The sequence below is a fragment of the Desmodus rotundus genome, chromosome 12 (assembly GCF_022682495.2).
Source record: "Desmodus rotundus isolate HL8 chromosome 12, HLdesRot8A.1, whole genome shotgun sequence".
Classification (NCBI taxonomy): domain Eukaryota; kingdom Metazoa; phylum Chordata; class Mammalia; order Chiroptera; family Phyllostomidae; genus Desmodus; species Desmodus rotundus.
Window position 1 is genome coordinate 14,814,757 of NC_071398.1, and position 22,230 is coordinate 14,836,986.

The 22,230-nt window shown below is 56.9% G+C and overlaps 1 protein-coding gene across 2 annotated transcripts in view; it reads right to left on the minus strand.

The window, feature by feature from the left end:
* The window catches only part of ATP6V0D1 (ATPase H+ transporting V0 subunit d1), a 38,268-nt gene that overhangs the window by 9,553 nt on the left and 6,485 nt on the right, over nt 1-22,230 (minus strand). The window contains exons 1-2 of one of the 2 annotated variants that reach the window (XM_053915231.1): nt 22,009-22,028; nt 4,972-5,143 (exon numbers count right to left, since the gene is read on the minus strand). In XM_053915231.1, the coding sequence (XP_053771206.1) occupies nt 4,972-5,042 (71 nt within the window). In that variant the 5' untranslated portion in view covers nt 5,043-5,143; nt 22,009-22,028. Of the gene's footprint in view, nt 1-4,971; nt 5,144-22,008; nt 22,029-22,230 lie in introns of those variants that run through there. The other variant, XM_024556207.4, reaches the window with a different exon arrangement.

Below are 22,230 nucleotides of genomic sequence, written 5' to 3' on the forward strand. Positions count from 1 at the left end.
ACCCCTGCCGGTCTGTCCATTCACATCTTCCCAGCAGGAAGTGCTAGTAACAGTATCTGTGCTTGGTCACACCTGAGTCCTTCAGGACCCTGCCCAGGGTGGAAGCTACAGTCTCAGCATACCAACTTTCAAGCCTGTTTCCCTTCTGCAATCAGGATGACTATAGCGTGGCCCACAGCAGAACTAGTGAGGCCTTGACCCTCTCACTAAAATCCTGCCCCAACCCCAGAGGCGTAGCTGGGTCCTCCCACATGACCTGAGCCTTTGGGGCCTTGAAGGGCTCCTGTGTGCTCTTCCCAGGCTCAGGAAAACTGTGGCTACTGGCTTCCCCACAAGGCGGGAACCAGGTCCAGCCCAGGACCCAGAAACCACAGCAGGTCTAGAGCCCTAACCCATAGAGACCCTGCGTCAACACGGAAACATGACTTGTGGACAGCAAGGGCTGGAGGGCCGGACACGGGAGAACATATCCCGGAAAGCAGGTGCATTGCCTCCTGGCACTGGGCCTGGCCCAGAGCTGATATCGGTCATTTGTGGTGGCTGAAGGCTGGGTGGGGCCCCAGGTTGGAGTAGCGTGCCCTGGGGAGAAGGGCGAGTGTGCTACCAGGCCCGTTGGGCGCTTGAGGCTATTGTCCCGAAACAAAGCTTCCTTCCAGCTGCCCACTCCAGGCTGGTGGCACGGAGGCCCCTGGGCCAGGAGAAAGATGGTCACCATGCCCAGGCTCTGCCAGTGCGTGCCTGGGGTGCAGGCAGGCACTGCACACCAGGAATGGCCCCCTTCGGGGAGGCTCACTCATGTGAGAACAAAGGTCTCTGGGGCCCACCCGGGAATTCCCAGAGACCAGACTCACTTCTCCCACAAGCAACACTCCCAACTTCCCTCCCGGGGCCTACCTTCACGTGGGAAACCATCAAGGAATGGCCCAGATCAAGACCTTCTCCAAAGCAAAAAAACCCTGTTAGAGGCTCTATCCCAAGTCACACTGCAAGACAGTGGCTGGGCCTGGAATAAGCCCTTGGTACAGTGACATCCCTGACATATTACGTGTTACTGCATGAGACTGAGCTGAATCATCTCAAGACCATATGACTGATAATAGTCTCCTTCGGGGGGCCTCTCTCGCTTAGGGTCTGTCTGCCCCACACCTGGCAGCTGTCTCTGCTCTGGCCACCCACTCTCCCCAGTGGCCTCTCTAACCCCCCCTGATCCTGGAGTCCTCTTGACGCTGGGAAGCCTCCTGTGGCCCCAGGCTCTACCTGTGGCAGCTGCTCACAGGCTCTCCAGGAGCTACCGACACCACAACCAGCCCCCACACCACTGCATCCACACATCTCCCTCCCTCCCTCCCGGCACCGGGCCTGGCCCAGAGCTGATATTGGTCATCTGTGGTGGCTGAAGGCTGGGTGGGAATCTACAAAACCACTGGACACTGTCTCTAACTACAGGAAGGCAGAGAAAGTCTTGATCGGCTTCTGCTTGCACACATTCGGTGACAAGGAGCCCCCTGCCTCCTGCAGAAGCCTATTCCGGCCACTCTGGGGCAGCTCTGAAGGCAACAAAGAGACCCTGAGGGATGGAGCTGAGGGCTGATCTCTGTGGTGGTCCCAACCTCTGCCCCAGCTGGGCCAGCATGGAAGGACAAGGGCATCGTCCTTCAAGTCTTCACACCCAGGATGGAGCCTCCAGTGGACACTTCCACCACCGGGGGGACTGCACTCATCTCTCTAGGGCACAGGGGCTCCATGGTCCAGCTGCTCGCATTGGGTGTGTGGCTCCTTCAGTCCAAAACTCTGCTCCCCTAGTTCCTCCTTTAAATACTCTCCCCTCAACCACGTAGCCACTTCCTCAGAGAAGCCACTTCTGAGTCTCCGGGCTGGGGAGATCCTAGGCCCTAGTAAGCCCCTTTCTGCAGTACCCCTCCTCATTCTGGGTTGAGCCAGACAGGAGGAGGTGGAGGTGGTGGAGTGGAGAAGAGCAGCCAGGGAGGTGGGAGTTAAGTCAGAGAGACACCCTGGGAGGAAGGAGACTGCCGGAGCGGGGGTGAGAGAGGGGTGGCTCCTGATTAGACCTGGAGACCGTGGCCACATGCAAGTCAGTGGTGACTTTAGCCAGGGCCTTGTGGTGGAATGACGGGACTGTGGGAGCTGACTGGAGACTGGAAGGGTGGGGAAGATGAGAGAACAGACAGTGCATGTCTAAGTTTAGGCCCCAAGAGATGGGTTTTTAATGGTGTGAGATTTGAGGTTTTCTAGATGCTGATGGGAAGAATCTGGATGGGAAGGTGGCTGCACAGACAGCCGTGCAGATGGGTGGCCACTCAGGGTCCAAGGAATGGGGTGAGGGGATGGTGGACATTGGCAGTGGGACCCAAAAGAGGAGGAGGGCGCCTCTGCCCCTGGATTGGCGTTGGAGGTACAGATGCAGTGCTGGAAGGCAGACTGGCCTCTGTCGTCTCTGGGGAGCAGGAGGTGGGCCATCAGCCCAGAGAGACAGTTGGGGGACTGGGGGATGGGAGAGGGATGGCGTTTAAGACAGGGAGGTGGTCTTCCCACCTTTGAAGGGAGGCTACAGGGTGCTGAGTAGGAAAAGCAAGCAGCTGACTGGGCAGGGACAAGCCAAGGCCAATTGAGCTGGTCTGCGTGCATGCCTGGCATCAGGGATCACCCGCCCAGCGCTGCCGGTTTCTCCAGCTTTGCTCCCAGCAGCGGAGATGGGGGAGGGCGCCTCCAAGCTGGAGGCTGCTGGGATTCCTCCAGGGCTGGGGGGCTGCCAGCCAGGCGGGACCATGAGATGGGCGGCCAAGAGAGCTGCGGATGTTGGCAGAAGAGCGCTCGAATGATGGACCAGGGAACCTCAGCTGGGGAGGGAGGAGAATGAAGACAGAGAGGCAGCAGGGGAGGAAGCAAGGCCCCGCATCCTGCTGAGTCCGGAACCTGCGTCCCACAAGGGACCAAGAGTGGGCTGGAGGGCCTGCAGGCTGTGGGTAGAGAGGGGGCGCCTGACTCAGCGATTTCTAGGGTGGAGCAGTTCCAGGTGGCAAGATGGCCTGGGGCAGCCATCACTGGGGGCGGCTGAAGTGGACAGCAGAGGAGCGAGCCACCGGATGACGAGGTCATGGACCGAGCAGCCACAGGCTCAGACGGACTGACACGTGGCTGCCGAGCTCTTCCCGGGTGAGGGCAGGAGTAGGGATGGGGAGTCTGTAAGCCACGATCGCCCGTGAATGGACGGGGCGGGAGGTGACAGCCTGCCACAGGACAGCGCTTGGCTGCGTTCAGCGTACTTGGTGCTTGCAGCCAACCTCCAGCAAAGAGCTGGCGGCTGTGCGGCCTCAGTCACGCTCAGAGCTCTCTCCGGTTTCATGGCCTGGCGGGCTGAGACCAAGCCTCTGAGGGCACCGAGACAAGCTGCCCAGGCAGGTGGCCAAGCGGGATGGGGGACATCTGCCCTCTGACCATTGGCATGGGGTTGGGTCAGGCCTCCTCTGGCCGGCCCAGATGGAAAGACCAGAACATTCAGGAACTGAAGGAATCTTGTGCAAACAAGGTGAAGGCCAGGCTCTGGCAATAAACACACTGTTTCCTTGTGTGTCCTCAGCTCCGGCCTTGAGGCAAGGGATACACAGGCCCGGGCTAGGGGTTGATTGACAGGCAGGGTCCTATGGTGTGACTCCCCAACGCGGCAGCACAAGGCACACCTCACCGCTGGCCTCTGGCTCCAGTAGGACCATGTTAGCTGTACTTTGACCGGGGCCAAGGCAGTGATTATGGGCCCAGCCAGGACAGCAGGGAGGCCCCTGGGAAGAAAGCCCGTGGCCAGGAGAGAGCCTGCTTCCCAGCCTGGGCAGATTCCCTGAGTCCTTTGGGTGTAGCAGCCTATGACCCTCACGTGAGGATGGTGCCCTTATAGCTGCTCTTAAGAAAGTAGCTGCTCCTCATGGGTAGGGGTAGGGGTATCAGGCCAGACAGCAGGAAATCTAGCCCTGTCTTGGCAGGGGACAAGCAGGACAGGTACGTTAAATCTCCAGGGGGAGTGTAGGGACACTGCAATCAGGCAGGTGGTACCCAGAATACGCACTCAGATTCCACCAACTCAGAGGCCACTGATACTAGCCAGCCACTGGCCACGCCTCTGCTCGCCACTGTGTGAGGCAGCTACCTGGACAGGGGCCACCTTTGTCCACCAGGCCCGGGCTCATGGCTCCTCAGCCCCCACCGCAAAGGTGGCTCTCTCTAGCCCCCCGTTTCCATAGGTACACCTGGCAAGCAGAAGTTGCTCTGTCCAAGTGCCATCCCCTAGCCTGCAGGTCCCAAACCCTTTCCTCTGTCAGCATCTCCAGGGCTTCGTAGAGGCAGGGCTGCACCCCGGGGTTAGACAAAGGGGAAACTGGGCAGCCAAGAGTCGTAAGCATGGGGGCCGGCCAGGACTTGGAAAGGCAGCAACGTGTTCAGCCCCTCCCGCTCCCCAACCCCACCACCCCCTCTCCCTGAAACGCGGGGGCCATGGTCAGAGCTGGGGAATGGGCCTCAGCCCAGACAGGACCAGGGCCAGAAAGTCTAAACGGTCCATCTCAAGAACCTGGCTCTTCAGAGCTCTGCCCATCCTCTGACCCCTGGCCCTGACCTGGAAGTTGAAGGCCCAGTGAGTGTTCACTGTGGGAGCTGGAAGGTGAGTGAGAAAGGGCTTCCATCACCCCTGGTTTCTGCACCCCAATCCCTGTAACCCCAGGATGCAGCGCTATAACCCGGGACGCTTGCCTGCCCACCAGACTCCTAGCCAGCAGTGCAGTGCTGGTGACCCCAGTCTACGAGTGGTGGCCTGGAGGTCCAGGTGACTGAACGACCAGGCCAGCCATAGAATCCGGGAGGACTCTACAGGAAGCCAGCCTAAGCCCATGCTGGGCCAGGCCCACCAGGTACAGCTGTGCTGCCCAGATGGGGATGGGGTGCAGCACCATGGGGCACACTCACGTGATGAAATCCAGGAAGCTGGCGAGTGGCTCATACGCGTGGTTCCTCATGTGGCGGAACTCCACCACCATCTTCTCCTTGAGCCGGTCATCAATGACGGACACTGTCAGTGGCGACGCCTCGTTGGCCAGGAAGTTGCCGTAGTCCGTGCTCTGCAGGTGCAGCTTCAGGTCTGAAACCCAAGGGTGGGGGGTGTGAGGGCTGGCCAGGCTGAGTCTCCCCAGGGCCTCCAGGTCCCACCCCCACCCCGATTCTGGGGCCCAGCTTCTTCCCTGGAGTTGTGTTCTGCTGCTACCTTAACTTCCTGTCTCCACTTCCACCTCCCTGCTGGCTCTGAGCCTACTCCAAAGCAGTCAGCCAAGGCCCTGGAGGTGCCCCAGACCTTTGGGCCACGAGCCAGTATACTTTCCAAGTACAGTGCAGAGTTGAAGCACAAGCAGAGCCATTGTTCCTCCAAATGACAAGGCCTGGGAAACCCCAACTGAAGGTGCCATTCATAAGCCTTTGAAGCCTCTCTGCGCGGTGGGCTCTAGCATGACCCTAACCTGGAACAGAGTAAGACACAGCCCTGCCTTCCAGGGCTAGCAGAGCAATCCAACAGACCTCCAGGCAAACGTAATACCTATGAAATAAAGGAGAAGCCGCAAGCCCTGGGACTAGAGTGGAGAAGGCACCAAAACAGGACTGAGAGGATGAGCGGGCACTCCAGGCCGGGCCACTGAAGGGGGCAGGGACAGGAAAACACACGGATGAACAGCCAGGAGGGCGGGGTAGGGCAAGTGGCCTATAGGGCATACGTGTGAGGGAGAGGAGGCTGGGAGAAAGGGCTGACCTGGCCCTAGGAGTGGCTGGGGGCAGACAAGCCAATCTTACAGACTCTCCTGTGCTCGTAGGGACAGGTGTGAAGGAAAAGGGAGGAAAGGACAGAGGCAGGACAGGTGAGACCTGGGAGATCATGGCAACGACCTAGCGGTCCCCCGGCTTTTGCCCTTGCTTCTCACTGCCCCGGTCTGTTCTCCACACATGCCCAGCGTGATCTTAAAACATGTAGCAGACCACGCCAACCGTCTGTACACCCTCACCTCAGGGCCCTCCCCTGCCCCCTGCCTGGAGAGTGGCGATCTCGCCGCCCCTCACACCCTCTGCAGAGGCCTCTCCTGCAGCCCCTCAGCCTTCGCTTGTGCCACTTTTCTCTGTCACACGTACCCCAGCTCGCACAGGACATATAAGCGCCACAAGAGCAAGGACTTTTGGTCACTGAGGCATCTTAGAATATAAAACAGAGCGGATCTGGTGCATTTGGATGCTCCGTAAAGACAGCAGAAGGGTCACTCCCGATTCTGAAACGGGAACGCTGTGGTAGCGAGGGCGTACCAAGGACAGCAGGTGAGAAGGGACCAGGTGTGCATGCATGCAAGCACAAAGGCCCGACAGCTGGGGCTAGCTTCCACTGCAGGGGACGGCATGCCCCCCATCCTCTGGGGAAGTGACCCAGAGGACGACAGGGCAGAGGAACACTTCCGAGACCCCCCTGACCAAGGCCTTCCTGTGCGTCCGTGAGCCTGGGAGCCCATGCTACCCTGGGCTGCTTAGAGGAAGGAGGAGCGGGACACAAAATGCATCCACAAGTTTAGGGGACGCCTGTGATGCCTCTCTTTCTGTACCCCATCAAGAGAAGAATGCTCCCAGCCTGGAATCAGGGGTGCTAAAGGAGAGATGGGAGAGAATGAGGGAGGAGGGGAGGGAGGAGTATGCATGCCGCAGGGGGTAGACCCCTTCCACCTACACCTCTGGGCGACACCCAGGTGGCAGGCAGCTCTCAAGTCACACACAGAGTGGGCCTTAAACTCGCGAAGCCTGCAGGAGGCCTTTACCACCTGCCGCTCCCCCGTGACTACCGTCACACCTACTTTTCTCCCGTGGCCAACCTGAAGGGGAACAGAACCGAAGGCAAGGCGGGACAGGGAGAGGCCCACAGCCTCCTGCTCCGCCGCACTGACCCTGCCGCCTGTCTGCCCCAAAGACGTGCACACTCAAGTGTCCTCACCCCAGGCCATCTGCCGTGAGTCCCCGCCCCAGCTCTGCTTGTGCTCATCCTCACCACAGTCTCCCTCGCGTGGCAGGGAGAAGGTGCTCTGCTCAGTAATACTGCAGTAGTTGCAATATCGGATTCTCCACTTGGTTGTTACAGAGAAATTCTTAACTGTGACTGACGGTTGTCAGTATAACAGTGTATCGCCTGTACTTCTACCCCTAGTGATGCGCGTTCTGTGCTCGATGTTAATATTCTTGACACTGGGCGAGGGCACACGTCCTCTGAAAAGAAACACGGTTTATCTGCACAAAACTGATCAGTTTTGAGAGATTGGTAATGCCCTTGAACTGGCTTTTGTGGGTATGAAACGAATGGTGAGAATATGAATTGGTTCCCCTTTTTATAGTATTAAGTCTAATTAATTCATCAAGTCATGTTAATGCCCTGATTTTATATTCTTTTATCTATCAATAAACGTTGTGATCCTTGGGGGGGGGGGAGTGGGCGAGGGTTCTGGGTCCGGCACAGCAGGCGCTCAAATCCCCACTAGGGGAGGCTGTGGAGCAGACAGCAGCTGGAAGCCTAGTGTGGGACCCAAACCTTCTGTCCACTCTTCTCCCCTCGCTCACTCAACAACCTCCCCACTGCCAGTTACCCTCTCCCCGCTCCAGCCCCCCGACTCCCGTCCCATACCCGGCACTGGCAGGTGGGAGTCAGCACCCCAGCATAAGAGGAAGGCAAGACCACTCTAACTGGAAGCAGACGGGCCCCTGGTGAGCGCTCGGCCCCTGCCAGAAGCAGTCCGACCTGGATCTTCCAGACATGACCATTTCATAGACCAACGCAACAGAAAGCAGAAGAAACAAAAGCTGACCGGAGTCCAAGGTCAGGTGTAGAGGGGCTGAGATGTGAGTCAGGCCTCGTGGGTTCTGTCCACCCCCAACTCTGGTCTCTTCCCTTCACATCCTTGACCACATTCCCCCACAGACCTTGGCCAAGGACGGGCCCTTCAAATATAGACTTTAGTCCCAGCAGACTTTAGTCCCAGAAGAGCGGGCCGGTGGCAGAGAGGTGAGAGAGGGCGTGACCTTGGAGGCAGCCGAGATACTCACTGTTCCCCTGACAGAGGCCTCGCCCATCACGACTCAGTGCACAAGCCTCTGGCATCACTGGTGTGGTGTCAGCCGTGCCTTGAGAAGCTAGGAATGTGTGCATTTAACCAAGAGGGGCAAAGCCGAGGGGTGGGCTCTCCTTTGCATGACCCCCAGCCCCTGGGGCTAGCACGGCCTTAAAGCAAACACCCCTGAGTCTTGGCTGCTTCGTTGTGCTGACGCTGCATCTGGGGAAGCCACGGCTCCCAGCACTGCTGGAAGGCAGACAGCCGGGTGGTTTCTGCTGGCGTTTGTCAGGTCAGAGCAAACCCGGGAGACTCTACCGAGAATCCTGCCCAAGGCCTGAGAGTCTTCCTTACCAGGAACTCATTTTTAAAAGTCCCCAGGGACGATGTCAAAGGGCCATTCCAGACCACTTTCCCTGGCCAAGCCTCGTGTCTCCCTGTGACCCAGGGAAAGGGGACAGCCTGCCAGTCAGGAAGGCGACTTGGATCCCTCAGCCTGGCCCACACAGGGCTTCTGAACCAGCTCTGACCCTATTCGAGAAACCTGGCGCCCAGGCCCAGCGGCTGGCAGCCCCGAGCCCTTTAGACAGTCCTCAGGGCTGGGACAAGGCCCGTTAGAAACCTCCCCGCCACCTCCCACCCCAGCTTCCTGCTCTCTCTGAGGGATGCAAGGAGGAGGAGGGGGGGTGGGACTGGGGGGTGGGATCTGAGCACAGGAGGAAAAGCTTGGAACTTGTTGAGAGCTTCGTGGGAGACCTGGCCACCCAGCCCTGGCCCAGCCCCCAAGGGCAGCCGAGGACACCAGGGGCCCTGCAAAGGCAGGGGCTAGTTCTGCTCTGCGCTCAGCAGCCTGATGGCCTCACCGATGGCCCCAGAGAGCCCCAGACGTGCCTGGGCTGAGGCTGAGCAGTGTTCTGGTTAGCACAGACTCGGGGGACCACTCTGGTCTACCCACATGCCCAGCTGTCTACCCCAAATCCTCCTATCTGTGGCCCGGCACCAAGAATGGTCAGCTTGGGATCTCTCACAGCAAAACACTTCCTCAGGCTGATTTCTCATGTCTAAGTAGATACTGCTGCCCTGGCTGGTGTGGCTCAGTGGATTGAGTGCCAGCCTGTGAACCAAAGGACTGCTGGTTCGATTCCCAGTCAGGGTACATGCCTGGGTTGTGGGCCAGGTCCCCAGTAGGGGGTGCATGAGAGGCAACCACACACTGCTGTTTCTCTCCCTCTCTTTCTCCTTTCCTTCCCCACTCTCTAAAAATAAAATATTTTTTAAAAAGAAATATTAAAATAAATAAATAAATAAATAAAATTTACAAAAAGATGCTGCTGCTATCAGGAAGTTCACTCTGCAGTCTGACCTACACCCCTCCACAAAGGAAGCTGACCAACACAGCTTCCCAGTGCCTCCAGCCTCCTCTGAGGGCTGTGGGCCTGCTCCTCAGCACCCGACCCCACCCATGCCCTTCCCACACCTCCTTTGCTTCCCAGGTTGTCTGTCCTGACGTTCTGGTGACCTTCCCCACAACCCCCTTTCCTGACACCACCTGAGCCTCCTCACTGCCACAGTACCCTTTTGCTGGCCTCCTGCCCCACATCTTGGCTCCCTGCTCCGAAGTCCACTCTCCACCCCATTATGAGTAAAATACTCAAACTTGTCATTGTCACCCAATGGCCCCTGTGGCCCCAGAACTAGAGCCCGGCCTCCTCCCCACAGCCTATGAGGCCCCATGCCCTCCGTCCTAGCACTGTCCCAGCCTCAGCCCTGGACTCTCGGGCCCTACTGGCGCTGTTCTCCACCTGGGGCAACCTGAGTGTGATCTCTGCCCCCAGCACGTGCTCCAGGGAGGGCCACAAGATGCCCTGAAGAGAAACCCTTGAAATGCAGAAAACGGGGCTGCTTCCTAGGCCTAGGCACACCCCTAGCTGAGAGAGGCCCTGCCTCCCTCTTCTCCAAGGCAGGCATCACTGTCCCCCTGAGGCTGCCTGTGTCACAGCCCACTGCCCCAGCTCCAGCAGGATCCAGCTGAGCAGTGTGCAGGCACCGGGGCAGGCCGCAGCCCTGCACCCACCTGGCGTGGCTCTTCCTCCCAGGGCTCCTGGTTAGGACCACACCAGATTCAAGCTGGCCCCGTAGCTTCCATCTGTCCCTCCATCTCCTGGCTACTCCTCAGCCCAGGTCTTCTGGTCCAAGACCCCTCAGCAGCAGAGCCTGGACCCCAGCTGGCATCTCTGTTTCCACGCCAGCTCCTGATTAACAGCAGGGCATGAGGACCCCTTGCCTGATCTTCACTCTCTGCAGCACAGAGTGTGAGCTTGGCAGCCAGCCCCAGCCAGGCCTTGAGAGGTGGCAGCTGGGCAGCCTGCCCCATCCACTTTCTAAAACTTTTCCTGAAAGTGATCTTTCAGCCCCTCAGGGCTCCCAAAGGCAGAAGGCACATGGCCTCTTTAGCCTCCCCACCTCTGCAGCCCCTTTCCAAGGGTCCCAGCGAGACAGGAAGGGAGGCTCTTGGCCCCACGATGCCCCAGGGGCCCAGCAGGCATGGAGGCAACCCCTGGCACAGTATACTAGGCGGGGCGCCCCCTGCTCTAGACTCACTCATGGTCTCATGGCCCATGGAGGGACCCTACTGGCCAGCTGGCCACATCAGTGTGTGAGAGGACAGCGTGTTCCCAGACTTTACTTCTGCTTTTCCAAAGGTCACTCAACGACACTCTCCTGGGGAGCTCAGGGGTTTTCAGGAATTGTGGCCTGCTGAGTGAAACCAGACGTGCAAACGCGCTCCCTAGAGCCCAGTACGCCCACCCTGCCACTCCCCGCGAGGCTGGCGGGGCTCTGGAGCCTCTCACACCTCTCTCCTGGACCCAGGTGAGGGCCCTGCTTTGAAGGAGCTGGACCTGGGCTCTAGCTCCAATACTCGTTCTGCCCCAGAGGCTCTGATGCCGTAGCTTCCAGGGGCTCAGAACAGGGAAACTCAAACAGATGGCCAGATGTGGCCAGATGGCCAGACTAGTGGCCCAATGGAGCCGGAGCTGCCTCCCTCGGCAAATGAGCTGTGCCTGAGTCTCCTCCCCAGGCTCTGGGGGTGGGTGACATATCTTCTTCGTATCAGCTCCAAAGCAGATGTGGACACTGGCTGCCTGGCTCTGCAGGGTCGGAGCGCTGCATCTGGAACTCCCGGTGTGGGAGCCACAGCACAGAAACCATTAACCCTGGGTTTACCTGGGGCCGGCAGCACAGGCTTAGCATCCTCTTCATCTCCGGGGCTCTGTCGGGGCCCATCACAGGCTCCTTGCATACCTCATGCAATACCAACCCACTCTGGGTTTCAACTCTTCCTAGCAAATGCCAGCTCTTCCTCCCCTCTCTTAGGTGCTGTCTACCATTCCACATCCAGAGCCTAGGCGCTGCCCCTGCCCCCAGCTAAGGTGTCCATGGCCTCTCCGCCTGGCCAGTGCAGGGTCCACCCATCATCCATCAGGTGGTCCACACCACAGCCCCAGACCCCCTCTGCAGCCCCGTATCACTGGTTTCAGGATACAGCTCCCTGGGTGGCTGAGTGGGCTAAAGGAGAGAAAACCTGGGCTCCGAAGCCACAGTCTCCTGGGTTCAAACCCTATCCCACAGTTTGACCAGGAGCAGCTTGTAGAATCTTTCTGAACCCAGGCCCCAGGCTGGTCACCTAGTGAAAGTCCCTATCGTACCAGCCTCCCAGGGCACCCGCCATAGGCCCTGAACAGAGGCAGTGTTAGGCAGAGAGAACTGAGCACAGCCCACCACAGACCACCGCTCCCGGCAGAAAGGATCCCACCCAGGGCTCCCCAACTAATACCCTCGGCCTCTGTCAGGGGGTCTCCGTGCCTGGCCCCAGGCCGCTGCTCAGGCAGTCCTACTCAGGGATCCACAGAATGCCCCTGCCCTCCCTCCCCACGGTCTGTCCCCTTCCTGTCCCCCAGGGCTCAGGCATGCTCTCCTTCCCATCGTGAAGGCTGTGGGGGGCCTCGTGCAGCCTAGGCATGCAAACACATAGGCCCCACTCTGCTATCTCCTGGCAAAGGAGGAACAGAGCTGGCTTGAAATTCAGGACCCTTGCCCCCAAGCCCATGTCTCACCTTACCTACCAGCAAGATCACAGAGAGCTATGGGCAGCCCCAGGGTCCTGGTCAGAGGCTAGGGCCCAGCTCCGCACCACCTGCTATACCACAGGTGGCAAACACAAGGCCCGTAGGCTGAATCTGGCCCTCCACCTTGTTTTACCTGGTCTGGCACCTTGTTTCTACCCAGCGGCAGCACCAAGCTCCTCGCCCCTAGTTAAGGAGTAGTTACATTTACACAGTCCTAAAATTACATTCGGCCCTTTGAAGGCAACCGCCAGGCTGATGTGGCCCCCAGTGAAAATGAGTTTTACACCCCTGTGCTACACCCTGAGCTGCTGCCCTGGAGGCCACAGGAGCGAGCAGAAGGTGGGGCAGCCAAGGGCAACTTTTGCTCCATGGGAAGCCCCCAGGCCGGCGGGCCAGCAGTCTTGGGAAGAACCTGGAGTCTACTGCTGGCACAGCCACATGCAAGTTCCTGGGTTTCAGCTGGCGCAGGGCAGAGCTCCTGCAGGGAAAGGACGGTCAGTTCTCCTTCCTCGGTCCCTAAACCAGCATTTTATCTCATGCTGGAGGACTTTCGGTGAGGTGAGGCATTTGCAGAAGGGGAAGGGACTGAGCTGCAGAGGTGGCCCAGCTGACACCTGCGGCCAATGGCAGCCACCAGCATATTAGATACAGGGATCAAATGGGAGTGTCACTCCCCAGGTCCAGCAGGCAGCAGGACGGCTGACCCAGGTTCACCACCCTTCTCCCTGCTCCGAGACAGGTGGTAGGTGGTGGCGGAGTCACATTTAATTACCCTCATGCTCTTGAGAACACCTCGTCCCCGTGGCTGGAAGAATAAAAGCATCTCTCACATCCCATGAGGAAGTCAACCCATCCAAGAGTCAGGAGGGTGCCAGGTAGGTGGCGGTCCCATGTGCCAAAGGGAGGGGCAGAACTGGTTACTGCTGCACCCATGTTAAGTTCCAAGAAGCTCTCCTCTGAGCGGAGAGCCAGAGGCCCGCCTGGAGAGCCCTCACCAGGACACTGCACCCGGACCCTGAAGCCCCATGGGACATGCTCCAGGAGACATGGGGCTTGAAGGGCAGTCTCCCTATGTGTTGCTCTGCCACAGCCCTGCCTGGGAATCAGGAGACCCAGCCTCACCCTGGGAGGCAGGGGCCACACCTCTGCTGCTGCCCTGTACTTTGACCTTGAGCAAGCTCTTAATTCTCCAGGTTTGCCACTCCAGTGATAGAACCTGGAGGTTGGCATGGATCTGGGGCTGTGAGGAAGAGCTTCTTTTCATTTTCCCAAAGATGTAAGTCCGCCTGGATGTGAGTGAAAGAGGTAACGTGGTCCGGAGTGGCTAGGTGCCAGGCAGCCCAGGGAAGGCCAGCTGCGGCAGTAAGCTTGCTCAAAAGCTGGCCCATGCCAGGTCTGGCTCCCAGGTCTGCTGGCGCTCACCACCTGAGTAATCCTGTCAGCCCTTGATGTTGGGTGTCTGTCCCACATGCACAGGCCTCTGGAGGAAGGACACTAAGGAAAACCGGAGCTCACTTGGCTTGCAGAGGGCAGCTTTATGGCTCCCGGAGGCTGTTAACAGTGCAATTAAGCCAGGCCAATCTGGATTCTGGCTGCAGCATCCTGCCAGCCCCCCGGTGCTTAGAGCTAAAGCTGTGGAAATACTCATTTTGCCTAGACTTGGACCTTACAGATGGGCTCACAGAATCAGCCCCATGTGGGGTTGTGAGCCATGCTGCTCTGAGCAGGAAGCCTCCCTCCCTGCAGCTCACAGCCTGGGCCTGGAGCAGAGTTGATCCATTCCATACCTGTGCCCAGCAGAGTCAACAGACTTGAGCCAGGCAGGAAGTGGCAGGAGCAGTGAGCATCCAGGCTGGTCCTGCAGAGGACCCCAGACCCCCTCACCCACCCCGTTCAAGGGCATGCAGTGAAATGCCACACTGCGCAGGATCGGCACGGTGCACGCAAGCCAGCCCCTGGCAAAGAGCAGGTTGCCTGCTCAGCTTGCCTCACAGAAAAAGCTGGGTCTAATCGATGGGAGTAAGGGAGGAACAGCGGTGACAAGGAGCCCCAGCCAGGCCTGAAGGGTAACACTCCAAGACCCTCATTTCTCCCAGGCTTAAATGGTTGAGGGTCAGAGAAAATAGGCGAGCTACAATCCATGACCTGGAAGCCTTAGGGCCCTGCATGCCAGGTCACAGGCTGTGGCTCATTCGTATTCCTTGACTGCCAAACCTTTAATCTCCAAGTTAGATGCCCCATGGCAAGGCCTGGGGTAACTGCAGGGGCCCCAGAAACAGGGCCTCTTTCACCTGACCATCCCTTCCTGAGTTGAAGGCCAAGCACACAGAGGCCTAATCCTTCAGAAAACAAACGGAAGGGATGAATCAGAGAACGCAGGAATTCCATAGGAGGAGCTAAAATGAGTGTCAGGAGGCCACAGACAAGGCCTTGGGCCTCACCTGGACCCATTTCCCACGTGAAAAGAGAGGGGCCTGGCCAGCTCTGACACTCTGCCTAGTCAGGTCCATATCACATTGCTTCTCTGCAACCGCAGCTCCTGAGTGTCACTCAGGAGCTCGAGATGAGTCCAGAGGCCTGAGTGTCCATGGGGCACCCGTGGCAGAACAGCCAGGGGGCACAGGAGAGGCCTGGGGCTGGGGAGTGCCTGAGCGGCCACCAAAGCAGGGGCAGGCAGAGAGGGCCAAGCGGCAGCAGCGAGGCGCCTCAGATGACTCCTCGGAGGGGAAAACCCCATCCGCCAGCCAAGCACAAAGCCTCAGCTGAGGTCAAGGCCTGAAAACCACTGCCCGACTGGCCAAGATCTGGACAAGTGCCAAGGGCCAGGTCAGAGTTGGCCAGGAAAGCGGTACCCGGAACCCAGTCAGGGCTGTTCCTCCACACACCCCTTTCCCCGGCCACCATTCTGCCTGCCACTGCTCAGGACCGTCGTGTGCACAGGGGGCAACCTAGCGCTGCCCCTCAAGCTGCAGGGTGCGCTGCAGGGTGCTGGGTGCAGACAGGCAGAGCAGGCATCATGCTACGCCGCAGCCTAGCCTACTAAGTGGCCCTTCAGGGCCTTGATTTTCACACCTCTAACGGGAGGAATGCCAATGAAGGATGGGTATTTTTCTAAAAAATCATCCACGGAGTAGTTGTTGAATGAGGCAGGAGCCAGGGAGGCCAATTGAAATTGGGGTGCAGAAGGAGAATTGTCAATTACCCAGTAACAACCCATTCAAGCATGATTGTTTTGTAACTACAGTACCTACAGAAGAGTGTGGGGTACCTGGTGCGGACCTCTTCCCAAGTCACCCTACATGCATGTACCTGCCACATACACTCCTACATGTCCCCCAAAGAGCTGAAGGAGACTGGGAGGAGTCTGTCCTGAGGCTGAGTTTCCCTTCTCCTGGAGGGACCATGGAGGTGGGACAAGAGTGGAGCCCACCTGGAGAGGTGGAGTGCTTCTGGGAGCCTGGAAAGTGTGGCCCTAACCCCTCGACAGCCTCAAGCTTCTACTTGGTGCCCCCAAACCCCTGGTTCATGGCTAGCACATGGTGCTGTAGCTGCCGCCCTGACTTTGACAGCTCCCAGCACACCCCAGGTGGAGGTAAATGAGGAAAGCTTGGGGGTCAAGGCTGGAGCAGCCTGCACTGGGCACCAGGACAGAAAGCATCAGGGAACTGTCCTCTGGCCTTCCCCTTCCAACCCAGGAAGGTGAGGCACAGGGAGATGAGGGTGGGAAGAGATAGACAAACAGGAGACCATGCCAGGAGCCATACTTATTCTGAGAAGGTCAACTGGAACTCGCATGAAGGAAGTAGGGCCCAGGGAAGAGACCCCGTGGGGAGAGGAGCCTTAGGCAGGTTCAGTGCAGAAAAAAGTAGGGGAGACTCAGCTGACTCTCTGTTCTAGCCACAACCCTGACCTCAGCTCTCTGGCAGCTGAGTGGTCCTGGTGCACCCCCTTGTGGCCAAAGGGAGGATGGCATTTTCATCCTCTAGCTCTAGTGCTCTCTCAACACAACCCTCCAGATTAATCACTGCCTCAGCCTCCTGGTCTGCATCTCCCTCTGACACCAATCCCTGGGGGAGTAGGCTGCAGGCACCCACAGAGGTACACAGCAATGTGACATAAAGAAGAGGGAGTAGGCCCGAGGTGGACATGAGTCTGGGGAAGCCAGAACGGAGATGGGGTGGGTTTGAGTCTGGTCAGGAGGGATGGGTGTGTCTTGTATTGGTGAAGACAGAGGCGACTGAAGAGGACATAGAGGAACCTTGTGTATCCTCAGCCCTCTACACTCTTGTTCTCCAGCTCAGCCAGACCTTCCCAGATTTCCGAATTCCTTTATCCAGCTCTCTACCCCATCTCTACTGCCCAGTGCTGTACCTTAAAATATCAAGTGCTTCATAGCCCAGGAATAGGACATTCAAGGACACAGTGCACCCCTCTAGGATGGGGGGGCTCAGCTTCTCCTCCTTGGTACCTCAAAACCCAGTTCTCTGCCAATACCATCACAGCGCGGTCACTCATTTAATCACATAAATAGCTATCGGGCATTCACGCCGGCTAGGCGTAGGCACCGTGCGGCTGAACCCTAACGAAGTGCGAGGGATCTCTGTTTCATTCTGCAGGTGAGCACATAAGCTTCAAGGCATTAAATCACATGCTTAGCATCACACAGCTGGCCAGACAGGGAGCCATGGTCTGCGGGCTGCCTGGCCTCACACAGAACTCAAGAAAGGCAATTCAGAGAGGCCCCGGGGTCCCGACCCTGAGCAGGGGCAGATGATTCACAAGAAAGACAATGACATCATGTTCATTGTTGATGTGGACCCTCCTAACAAGCTAGAATGTGTCTGGCAGCTGAGCCCAAAGCACAAGAACAGACACAAGTAAGAAAAGGGGTCTGGGGTGCTGTAGCAGCCACTCTGACCGCGGCAGGAAGGGTGAGGGGGTAGCCTGCCAGGGGGCCAGGCACAAAACTATTAGAGGCAGACCCGGGCCCTCAGGGGCAGCAGTTCTATCCCATCTCATTTCAAGTCTAACAGCCCTAATGCGGGATCAGCTCTGCTATGTCCAGTGTATGCCACTAAGAAAGAGGGAAAGTGAGATTAACACATTGTAGAAGCGTTTTATGCAGCATGTTTAAAATCGGGTGCTGGGCCCTGGGGTAGCTCAGTTGGTCAGAGCATCATCCCAATATGTCAAGGTTGTGGGTTTGATCCCCAGCCAGGACATATATGAGAATTAACCAATGAATGCATAAATAAGTGGAAAACAAATCAGTGTTTCTCTCTCTCCCTCTCTCTTTCTCCTTTCCTCTCTCTCTAAAATCAATAAATTAAAATTTTAAAAAATAAATAAAGTAAGGTGTTGGGGCCGTTTCCCCTCTGCCATGCAGAAACCCTGATTATCCAGAAAGCCTTATTATCTTCAAAGGTCCTGGATGGCTCACATCTGCCTGTGCACCTCAAAAGGCCCTAGGCATGAGTTCAGACTCTGGCGCCACCTCAGCAGCCAGGCCCAAGCAATCACGGAGGAAATCCAAGAAGAAGCATGCTGTCACCCACTGGAGCAAGTTCTGACACAACCAACCGCCCAGGTGAAGCCGGGGGTTATCAGCTCATGGGTGGATGGTTGCTGTTGTGCCCAGAAACAGCTTCCCAGACAACACCAGGCTAAATGATATACCCGTGCAAGATGCAATCTTGTAAAGGGAGTGCAAGAAGTGGGGCTGGGAGGAGGGGACAAAGGAGAGAGAAAAATGACCAGGTGAGAGGTAAGCAGGGGAACTGCACCCCAACAGGGGCCCTGGGGCTCTGGGGCCTGGGTGACAGGAAGTATCCAGCCCTGGCCTGGGCCCTCAAGCACTGTCCCCGAGGCTCTAAGCCTTCAGGGGTCAAGAGAAGGGGCTTGATGCAGGTTCCCTATGACTCAGAGCAGCCCTAAAGGCTGCGAACCCAAATCGGGAAGTCACATTCTCAGGGTCGCCAGCAGGGGTCTCGGCTTGGACGGCTGCTGGGTGTACCTTCTCTTTCTTTACCTTCATGTTCTAATTTTCCTTATTTTAGATACTTTTATCAAACGTCTTAAATCATAAAATATCTGTCCACTGCGATACATTCAAACGATGGAAGGGTACGTAAAACAGAAGTGGAAATATTCCCCCTCCAGCCTCCCCAGAGGCTGCCACGCTAAACAACTTGGTATTTATGCTTCCAAATGCTCTTCCATGTGCGTTCACCTGGTATTCTACTAAAATGGGAATATATGATAATAATGCTCTCCAATTTATCACCTGACAATGTGTTTCTAAGTCAGTCCTTATGGAACTTCATGCTTTTGAGCATTTGCACAGTATTCCCTTGTAGGCACAGGGGATGGTTTATTTAACCGCGCCCCTGTCGATGGATAGCCCGTTGGTTCTAGCAGGTTACTGGCACCTAGGAGGCTGGCGTGAACCCTCTACGCGTGCCATCTAATGCTAATCCAGGGGGTACAATTCTGTAAGCGGGGCCACAGAGTTACGCAGTGTGTATACGTGCAACGCTAACAAGGCGGTGAAAACCTGCCCTCCAAAGGATCCACGCTGAGTCACCCTTCCCCCAACTTAACTTTTGGAATTTAAAAATATATATGTTTAGTTTTCTAAAACGTCGCCACGCCCAGTCGCGCAGGAGAAGGCGTGGCAGAGATCGGGAGGGGGAATCCCTGGCGGCTGCTCTCCCTGCTCCACTTGCCAGATTGGGCTCTGGGCCAGGTGTCCTTGTCAGGCACGCTTGTGTCCACTTGTGTTCACTTGGCCCACCGTTAAGGCTGCTCTCCAGCCTCCTGGCAGGACTCCTGGGCAGGACTAGGCTTCTAAGGGAGGCTTGCCCTGACTGCAAGCCAACAGATGGCCGGGCGTGGGCTGAACTGCCGCCAGCCAGTGTACTGATGACTTCCAGAGTGCTCCAGGGCCACACGGCCACCTCCCTCCTACACTCCGATGCAGCACATCTCCGACGGGACACCTCCTCTTCCCCCACCCCATCCACATCTCGAACCTGCTCTTCCTCTGGGGGTTCCCATCTCAGAAGCAGCTCCGGTCACTTATTAACCAGAAGCCCAACTTCTAACCCCTCACACCCTCCTATCTAATAAAAACTGGCCTGATCTTGCATGTTTCATCCCTTAAGCTTGTCTGTGACCCAGACTTCCTCCCCCCACGTGCCGCTCCTGCCCCAGTGCAACCCACAGTCTCCCCCAGAGAGCTGGAAAGGCTGCCTGACTCCAGCCTGCCTCCTTCTAAACCCATCCTCCAGGGCCCCAGACCGAATTTCTAATTGCATCATAGCATCAATCTCCACTCCCACAACTTCCCCCTTCTTCACCCACTGAGGATCGAGGCCAAGCTGGCTCGTGGCAGCCAGACTTCCTTCCTGCCTATCCCTAGCCTCCTCCGCTGCTCAGGGGCCTCATCCTCTTGCAGCAACATCAAGCTGGAGAGGAACAAACAAGGCAGTAGGTTACCATGGTCACCACCAATGATCCTTGCCAGATCATGGGTCACAGGGCATCAGGGGTCTCTCCATGTGGTGATGCCATTGCCCAGGGCATTCGGGACAACACAGACCCTCACACACTGAGGGAGAAACGTCAGGTATATGTGGGGCCCGGCCCTCACAGCTCAGAGACTCAACCTGCTCATTCCCTTCGTTCCACAGTTACCACCTTCAACACGCCCTCCTTCCAAGCCCCCCCCCCCCCCCCCCCCCCGAGCTCTTCCCTCTTGCCTGTGACCACCGCATTGCCAGGACTGTGATACCTTTTCCTCTGGGCCGGATCTGACTCTTGAGGGAAATTGCACTGAACTAAACTTGTGTTCTGTCCGAGTAGTAATCACCTAATTTCACTAATTCAATATAGTCTCTTCTGACAAACAAAACATAATGTACAAAATGTTTCCAGGCAAGAACATAAACAGAAAATCTTAGGCAAGACATTTCCCACACATTACCCTTGACCTAACTGAAGGATGTGTGTCTCTTTTTTTATTTTTATTTTTTTATAAGATTTTATTTATTTATTTTTAGAGAGAGGGGAAGAGAGAGAGAGAGAGAGAAACATCAATGTGTGAGAGATACATCGATCGGCTGCCTCTTACACGCCCCCAACTGGGGACCAGGCCCACAACCCAGGCATGTGCCCTGACTGGGAATCGAACTGGTGACCTTTTGGTTCGCAGGCCAGTGCTCAATCCACTGAGCCACACCAGCCAAGGCTTGTCTCTCTTTTTTTAGATCATAACCCTCATCCCTCCTGAGCTGCATGTCCTTCCACGACATCCAAGCCCTTGCATGAACCAGCCGACGCATCTATTATCCTCACTCAGCCCCGGCACATCCCTGACACGGGCTCTTCTCCCTCCTCCCGCTCTCCGAAGCTCCCCTGACACTCCATGTAGTTCCTTGCCTCTGAGACTGCTGATGCCATTCCTTCTTCCCACCTCCCTGGCCTGCCTGTTTTTTTTAATAACAGTTTTACTGAGATATAATTCACATACCATACAATTTGCCCATTTAAAAGTACAATCCAATGGTTTTTTGTAGCTTTACAGAGTTGTGCAACCATCACCACAAGCAATTTTAGAACATTTGGTCACCCCAAAAGAAACCCTAACCCTTCAACTGTCACTCCTCACGTGCTCCCAGTGCTCCGAGATGTACCCTGCACCCACTGTACATTCAATGGCACTCTGAAGTCCGGCAGCCTGCCCACGAGACAGGTACTCCTGCCCCCAAGCAAGGCCTGGGTGGCATGTTTTCATTACCCACTCCAGGCCCAGCGTGGCGCCTGCTTCCCAGGAGTGACAGGAAGGAACGACCACGGTGGGAGCGCTGATTTCTCTGACGGCTCACTGGGCACCCGGCCCGCGTGCTTACGCTTCACTAATATTCCACAGAGCTCCTGTTGACGTTCCCATTGCACAGCTGAGAATAAACAACTGGCGCAAGGTCACAAAGCCAGTGAGTGGCTGAGCGGAGATTAGCTGATCAGTGAGCTCTGCTCCGTCTGAACACTGTCACTGCCCGTTCACTCCGTGCACTGTCTTCAGCCTCTAGCCCCTCTTGCCTCTGTTCTCGTTCAAGTCGCCAATGGCCTTGGAATGGCAAAACCAAATGGAAGGCTGTCTGACTTTAACTGCAGTGTCTTGGCCACGTTTGGCACTCACCGCCCCCTTCTTTTTCAGGTCCCCCCCTGTGGCTGCCCACCTCTCAGGGGCTGGCTGCCTTCTGGCAGGACTTTTCCCCCACCTTGCTTAACTGAAGTCCTTCCTGGCGGAGGGTCTCATAGTGGGCCTCTCCTCTTCTGACTTTACACTCTCTCTCGGGGTCAATGGCCACACTTCTACCCTGATTCCCCAAGCTGTCCCCCAAGCTCAGACCTCACAGCTGATCACCAAAAATAGCCTCCGAAGCTCCACTCAACTGGCCCACAGATCCCTCAATCCCATCCTCTCACTCCTTGTCCAAACTGTTCTGTCTATATTCCACCCATAATTTCCCTCTGCCGCCTGTACAACCGCCTAAGCCAGAGATGAGGACATCAGCCTTGACTCATTCTTCCTCAGCCTCCTTGTCCAACCCCCAAGTCCAATGAAGTCCTCTTCCTGAAGTCCCCCCACAGTGCTCCCCGACAATCAATGCCTGAAGACGGACTGCCATGGCCTTGGGCCTGGATTACTACAAGACCCTGCGAACTGTTCTTCCCGCCTCCAGTGTGGCCCCTACCTCCAATCCGCTTTCCTTTCCTTTGTTTTTCTCTTTTCTTAGTGGACAAGCATCCAGATGTTTAGTGCCAGGACCTTCTGCGCAGAGTGAAAAAAAAAAACAATCCAAACAAATGCCACATTCCTCTCCTGCATCTGCCATCTTAACCAGAAGATTCTCTCCAATCCACTTTTAAAACTGCAGACAGCCCTGCCTGGTGCGGCTCCGTGGGTGGAGCGCTCG